This window comes from Orbicella faveolata, unplaced genomic scaffold (genome assembly GCF_042242905.1).
Source record: "Orbicella faveolata isolate gen_17 unplaced genomic scaffold, um_ofav_v1 contig_15, whole genome shotgun sequence".
NCBI lineage: Eukaryota > Metazoa > Cnidaria > Anthozoa > Scleractinia > Merulinidae > Orbicella > Orbicella faveolata.
The window spans coordinates 8,723,158-8,730,817 of record NW_028301542.1 but is presented as its reverse complement, the minus strand read 5'-3'; the positions used below and the strand labels follow the sequence as shown (position 1 = coordinate 8,730,817).

Below are 7,660 nucleotides of genomic sequence, written 5' to 3'. Positions count from 1 at the left end.
ACATATTAAGGACGTTTGAAGCTGCGGTGAATTGAATTTGTCTCACCAAAATAGACAACATAGTTTTAATTTTTTTTAATGTCAAAATTTCGGTACAAAATTGTCAATTGGGACAGAAAGTGCGGTGCAGTTAATATTTGGTTAGAATTTTCCAATCTAATTTGAATATTTTTATAGTTTAAATGAATGACAAATGATTGTGATATAATTGCGATGATTGCTGACGATTTTAGAAGTTTATTTTTCTAAAATTCGAAGTTGATTTTTTTTTTTAGTTGGTGTTCGCATATGTTTTTACATGTAAAATCGATGAAAATTTTACTTTTTTCAGTGATGTTACAAAACTGTTTTCCCCCATTCATTTGTATTTATTTCTCGTGTAATTTATTTCTGTATCTCAAAGGTTTTTATTGTGAATCTGCTGAGCGGATGAGTTGACTTTTGAAGATGGCTGTGCTGTTTTCTTTTTTTGAGTATTCACTTAGTTTTCCCTATAAAAGTTTTTTGCATGTTCTAAGTTTTGACCGAGCTCGTTATTGTTCTTGTGTAAGGAAGCTTCGCTGTTTGTTTTAAACGTAAATGTAAGAATACCTTCGTCCTCGTCAGAACTACAAAATATTTCGATTACATTTACATCTTCAGATGAACCCGTGACTTTTCTCACGCAATATCCTTTTGATTGACTAGTGACAACTTTAAGTTGGTTTTCTTATCAGCGGAGGCGAGAAAGACATTCGGCTAAAATGTGGGTGTATTTCCTTGCTCTATGATTGGACGAGAGGTTTGGGGAAACCAGTGTAAAGTTGTCACATAGTTACTCGAGTACTTCAGTTGATTTATGACAACAAGATGCCTTTAATCCTTTCACTCCCGAAAGTGGCAAAGTTGATAGTAGAAAAAGAAAACATTACCGCACGCTCAGTAGCTTCGATTTGAATGGTCACACACTAGGGTTTCCTCCACAAAGTTTGAACCGTGTAAATTGGGCTTTATGCTGGGCGTGAAAGGCTTCTAAAGACAGCTCTTGGAGCAAATCTTAGATGATACGTCAGTAAAAAAATAATATCTTGGTATCTAATGAGTTGCTAATGCATACCAGTCAATGATCAGTCAAACACTACAGACTGCATCTCAATGTGTTCACGAATAATTGTAATGATTTCTCTGTACTGAAACTCGGCTATTACAGTATATACAAATTGAATTAAGGCGATTTTAGTCGCATATGGGAAAGTAATTTTGAAATTGCTACAAACAGGCTGAGATTTTTCCTCATGAGAAAAGGATGTACATAAAGAGACGAAATTATGAAGGTTGAATAACTGAGATGAAATATATATGTTAACCCTGATGTGATGTACAAGATAATGATGGCTTTACGTCAGGCTTTATGCAATAAAAAAGACCTATTACCTTGTCAAGTGTCGAGTGAAATTTGCCCGGGAGCACTGTCGTTTTCATTTGTGCATGCGTGCGTGCCGTTGGTGCATGCCGTTCGCGCGTGTCCGAGCGTCCGCGTGTTGGGCGAGCGTACCTTCATTGCTCACTTCTTCAGTATTCAGGTTTATATTGGCTTTCCTCCACGTGTCATAATAGAGAGCTTTTAAAAGCAATGACGACGGCGACCCCCAAATCAACGCCTTGTTAAAAATGAATTTATATTTTACCTCTGAATTTCGCAATTGTCTAGATCTGTTCAGCGTGCCTATTGGTGTCAGCGAGATAAGTTACGTCAGCGTTCAATTCCAAATGAAAATACGAAAAATAAGCAGCCGTCGTTCACGTTCTCTAAAGTACGCAGAACTTAGTCATTTCACCTGGTTGGTTTGCAGAGGACCGCAAGGAATATATCAAACACGAGAGACAGTGTTTCATCAGGATATACAAACACAGAGGAGAGAGTTGAAAATACGAAACGCAGCGGAGTATTTTTGACTAAATTCGAGGTATTTGGATAGCCGATGAAACACTGTCGAGTGTTTGATATATCTTCTCAGTCTAAACAAAAACTGGAGTAAACGGAGAAGTAAAATCGACAAAATCTATGCTTATTTAGACCGGGTACCCAAACCTCCTTCGCGGTTGTGGTTTTCTTTGTTTTAACTTGAATTAATAATGAGTTCGAGAAAGAAATGTACAAAGGTCTATAACGATTTATAACAATTTATAAAGATTTAAAACTTTGTTTGGTGGCGTTGTCGTCGTTGCCGTCGTGATTCGCTTAAGTTCTTTTTATGTAATCCAATATGACTTCCTTGTCTATGCAGAAGTGAATATGTTCTTCTTTTCAGTCGAGCATTGTTATTTGTATCCGCGATATTTGGTGACGTCATTGTTTACAATTGTATGTCATCAGCATACGACTTTGGATAAGGAAGACTTAATGATGTGTACGAATTAACGTGTAAAGAGCTTGTGAAGCTTAGTTTAGTAATAGCGCAGTTTAGTAATAGCTTAGTTTAGTTTAGTAATACAAGCAATAGCGTCAATGAGCCCATATATTTCATACTTGACAGCGTGCATCATCGAGTCTGACTCGTTCCCAGTCTTCCCTTGAGAGATCCGAGGAACGAGGAAAAATGACTCTTTTTCTTTGCCACGTTCTCGTCGTCCCATTCGTTGCGTGCTACGCCTGACTCGTTTCCATCTCTTTCGCGAAATAAGACGCAAGAGACGACTGAGAACAAGTCACTCGTATAGTTATGATGTACAGCACAAAAGAAGAGTAAGAGTTGTTGAGGCGCAGCCGCTCGAGGCAACTCTAGCTTGTTGAGTCCTCTTCTAACTTCCCAAGTGCATCAACTCAATATGCACAGCTAAGAACATGAATCAACCGTTTTATAGCATTGGCAATGGAAATAATTTTCTCTGGCGAAGCCAAGTCAACTTTGCTCACACCCGAAGAGCGCAGCACGCCTTTCATATAATGAGTTTGATAGCACTGGTTTGTTAGCTATGTCTTAATCTTTGTTAAATACTCGGAGCTCAAATTTCGTGGGGTAGTTTAAATCGTGCCACGCGCGTTCAATATTCAGCGTTGATATGTCACTAGCTTGCTGATGAACCAAATGTTGCAAACAAATTATCGCTCATCGAAATAGAGAAGTGGTAAAAGACGTCGAGTCTTTCAAGTAAGGTATATATAGTTTATTATCAAGACATATTTACATCAATTTGTTTGAACCTTCCAAAATGATAGTGACACTTCAATGTTTGACAACAAGGCATCTGCAAAAAAAGCCAAACAAAAAAAGAAACAAACTATTTCCATGTCATCACTGAAAGAGCACAAAAAGGCAGTGTTGAAGAAGCCATTTCCTTCAAACTATTTTAAAAGTAGGTAAACAAGGCTGTATATGAGCCAAGTGGCTCATCAGGCCGGCGCTGATCTCCTGTTTGCACAGCATGAAGCGACTAGTAGTATTTCTGCTCCCTCCTGGTTGGGATGCTAATCGATCGCAGGGTAAAATCCCAGCATTAAATTCGCCAGTACCCATTTGTACACCTAGTGGAGGGAGGGAGGCACTGTAAGAGTAGTGTCTTACCCAAGAATTCAAAACAATGTCAATGGGCTCAAACCCGTATCGCTCGATCTGGAGGCGAGCACACTAATCATGAGATCACCGCGCGCCTTCAAAGGAGATCCCATGTTAAATACGAGCTCTAGTTGTAAAAATTATGGTTGTTTTCCATTTATTCGGAAAAACCGGTTGGTCGACAGTTGTAGTAAATGGGAAGCGACAAATCCCGAAAGGCCGGGAATTTCCACGGGGATGCGCTTGTTCCATTTCCACGACTTTTTCCTGAAGCATAGGATCAAATGCAATCGAAGCCAAAAGGCCTGGAACACATGGAACGCACATTTTCCATTCGGAAATTCCGTTTGGGGATTTTGGTCTACCTTTCAAGAAATCCCGTTTTCCCGAGAAAATTCCGTTCGGGGAGATAAAATTAATCTTTCCATTTACATTCCATCCGAAATTTCCGGATTTTTATTGGTAAATGGTAAACAACCTTTATTTAAACAGTCAAGCAATACACTGTGGCATTGTGGGTCCGAAGAACTCGCGATCATTGACTGAAGACTGGTTCTGCCGGAAGTGTTTGCAGCATACTCGTTCCAGGACTCTACGGGGTTTCTGATCGAATAAACCCATAGGTTCTGGGTATGATTTTCTCTGTTAGCACGGCAACTTGCCGCTGACCGAAAAGCTTGCGGTGACAGGGTCAGATGTTAAATTCCCGCAAACAATTGACTTACTTCTAAGGATACAGGTGAGTGGTCAGGCCTGCTGATGACGTCAAAGATATTTGAGGTGTGAGGCGATGGTCCTCAGGCACTGGGATACAGAAGGACTCGTAGGGATCATCTCCTAAAGCCATACTTGAAAGTTGTGCATCCTCCGACGTCATCGCAAACTCTTTTCGTAACGATGAGCGCTGTCTGTATGGAAAAATAAAAAACAAGAAATGTTGGGTTCTTATATAATTGACAGCTCAATTATTTTTCCTCGGACTTAAAAGCTAACTCTTACTCCCACCGTGGTGCCAGTCAGGGGGGGGGGCGGCGGGGGGGTTAGGGCTTGCCACAAGTTGGCAACAAGTTGGCAACTTTTCGTATTTCGAGCAACTTTTTTTGCTTAGAGCAAAAAAAAAAAAAATAATAATAATAACGAGTAATTTCTAGTTATCGGAGCAGCTTTTAGTGTTTTAATTGGTCATGCTTCCATATTTTACAATATTTCAGTAGACAATTTGTAAATTTCTTTAATGTTTTTAAAATTTTTAAAAAAAGTTAAAAAAATTTGAAAAAAAATTTGACGTTGATGCGTAGTATTTACTCACATGTATTGTAAACAAATTTATTAAGCGACGCTGCTTACCACGCAAAACTGCACAAAAATGCTTAGAAATGTTACTGTTGTTGCACAGATCGCATATTTTTGCATCAGACCAAACAAAAGAAGAAAGAAACAAAAAAAGTTTTTGCTTTTTTAGCAACTTTTGAGCAACTTTTGCCTTTTTTTGGAGCAACTTTTCAGCAACTTTATGAAAAATTGCGGGCAACTTTTTGGGAAATCTCGAGCAACTTGTGGCAAGCCCTAAGGGGGGGGGGGGAGGGGTTGATGGAACCCCTCCCCTGGGTTTTCGTTCTGCTAAGGCAGAGCGAAATAAAATTACATAGATTAGATAGCCCTGAGCTTGCCCTACAAGGTGATACGATTTTTGTTGGTTTTGAGGTCATATGACGTCAAATGATGTCATTTGACCCGCCATCTTGGATCCCCCATCTTTGATTTTACTAGTAAAGGACCTCAGTCACGGTTGGCGCATATTGAAAAGTTTAGCCTCAATTTTTCAAATTCGTCGTTTGTAATCCGTGTCAATCTTCTCCATCCGTAGCCATCCTTGTTCCTCTATGGTTTATCATTATGTCTTTGGTGTTTTTCTATTTTATTAAACTGTTATTTTCAGGTTTCCTACCATTTAAAGGTAATTTGTATGTGGCTAAAATAACTCGAAATACCGTGACTGAGTTCCTTTAAATAGTCAAGAAATAACGGAAATTAATACAAAATAAAATCAGAATGCTTATGAAATGTGCAAATTCGTGAATTTCTGCAATTTGATGAAGAAAACTGGAAAAAAATACAGAATTATGTCAAAAATGTTGATTTTTGGCAAAACCTACCCGAAATTTGCAGTTGGCATGTAACGTCAAAAATGACGAACACACAACATATCAAAATTTCCGCGGAGGGTGAACGAACAGCTACTGAAAGTTTCAACCTCTTAGAGCAAATCGTGTTTTCAACAATTTGAAAAAACCTTATGGGTTAACCTTATCCCTGCCAGAGACAAACTTGAATTTTCTTTTCAAGAATTTTCATCCAATCAAAAAGCGCTAGCGAATATTCGGAACACTTCGACGCCAACATATGTTTATGTTATGTTGCTTAGCAGCTTTCCAACTAAAAGCAGAAGGCAAAGTGATATCTTGAAGACAGCATTTGCTCTGATAAATCTGCTAATAGTTAACAATTATTCACCGAGGTGGAGGTGAACACCTCACCGACACTGAGGTGAATAATTGTTTTAGTATATACCACACAAGCTGAATAATTAGCGGACCAAAACGTTATTTTATGTGTGACAAGCGGTCGGAAATTTTAATATCTCTCGTGCCGGCTGCTAGGTAAATAGTACTTGCTAATCACCTCCGAGTTAACCAGTCAGAGCGCGCGAAAAGCACTATTCACTTGTGTGGTATATACTAAACTGCTTTACAGTTGTCCGCTCGGTGACCTGGCCTTTGAAAAGGCGGCAAGGCTGCAGGTGACCTAGTTTTAATACAGACTTCACCGCTTTTGTTGTGTAAATCAAGTTGTTCTAACGCTGACTAGTTGCATTTACTTGACAAAAGCAGAGAGGTCTACATCAAAGCAAAGACACCCCCAGCCCCGCTTTTTTCATGGGCCAGGTCACTGAGCACACAACTGTAAAATGGCCTATTGAGTCCTAAAATGGTGTATCTAAATTTCCTTATGATTACCTTTTACGGACGAGATGTATTAGCCAGAAAACAACGATTACAAGAACGACTGCAAGAATTAACACAAGCGTTATCACAATATGAACTCTTATAGGTGTCGGAGATGCTCGATGACCAACAAGACTGTCATAGTTGACTGTCGTATTAGCGAGATAGCCTGAAGAAGTGGGATCTATAATTTAAAAGAAAAAAAAACATAACAGTTTTACGGTGCCTTTTGTTAGCGTCAGGTTGGTTTATTTAATTACTGTAAGCCTAAGTATTTGCTTTTAATACAAGTTTCCATTCAGTACAGCTGAGACAAGGATCCTGAAATTAACAAGTTGAGATACGCAATTTTTTTAATGACATTTTAAGCTCCAGTTTCAATCGATTCGCGAAATTGCGGAGGACTTTGTTGATTTAAGCGTGTTTTGTTTTGTCTTTTTAAAAAAATCAGTCCCCCAGGATAACCTACTTGGATCCTTTAATCACGGATTACGTTTAAGTTTGTGGGTACCCTGTGGGCTGTGTTTGGGATAAAACTGAACAGTCCACGAGATAAGAAAATTAGACAGACGTATTTGAAAAGCACATTCAGTGCGATAATCAATATAAAACACTTACCGGTCAGAGCTTCTCTTTGCATGCCTCGGTAAAATACATTGTCCGAGTAGAGATCATAATACTCTTGTGCATTTATACCTAGAATGCGGTATTAACGCAGTGGTTTGTAAACATTCGCAGCGCAATAAACACTGAAAAAACAGTGCATTGAAGAAAAATGAAAGAAGCTTATTCAAACCTTTCTGCGGATGAGGAAAACTAAAGACGGCCAGTAAGACCATCAATAGTTCCTTTGGTCGCATTTCAAGAAATCTGTTCGCCGTATTATTCAACGCATTTGGTATCTCGTCTTTGCATTTTGAGATCTGTTTTTTAGGTGTAAATATTCACGAAGAAATATTTCTCACTTCGAAATTGAAAAAAACTTTAACTGTCATAGCGCGCAAGCTAGCATTCATGACGTGCTAAAGTCGCTCCTGATTGGTCAAAAAATAAATTTGCGCGCGCTCGCATAAGATTTATTCTGAACACCAGCGCGAGGTGAAGTGAAACAAGCAGAGA

General features: G+C 38.9%; 1 protein-coding gene across 1 annotated transcript; it reads right to left on the bottom strand.

Annotated features, from left to right (window-relative positions):
- Positions 1 to 3,132: 3,132 nt before the first annotated feature.
- On the bottom strand, positions 3,133 to 7,500 carry LOC110060680 (uncharacterized). The gene is made up of 5 exons (XM_020767463.2): positions 7,338 to 7,500; positions 7,160 to 7,237; positions 6,554 to 6,725; positions 4,262 to 4,444; positions 3,133 to 3,228 (listed from the first exon to the last, which is right to left on the bottom strand). The coding sequence occupies exons 1-4, from the start codon at positions 7,399 to 7,401 to the stop codon at positions 4,264 to 4,266; spliced, it is 495 nt and encodes a 164-aa protein (XP_020623122.1). The 5' UTR covers positions 7,402 to 7,500; the 3' UTR covers positions 3,133 to 3,228; positions 4,262 to 4,263.
- Positions 7,501 to 7,660: the final 160 nt, after the last annotated feature.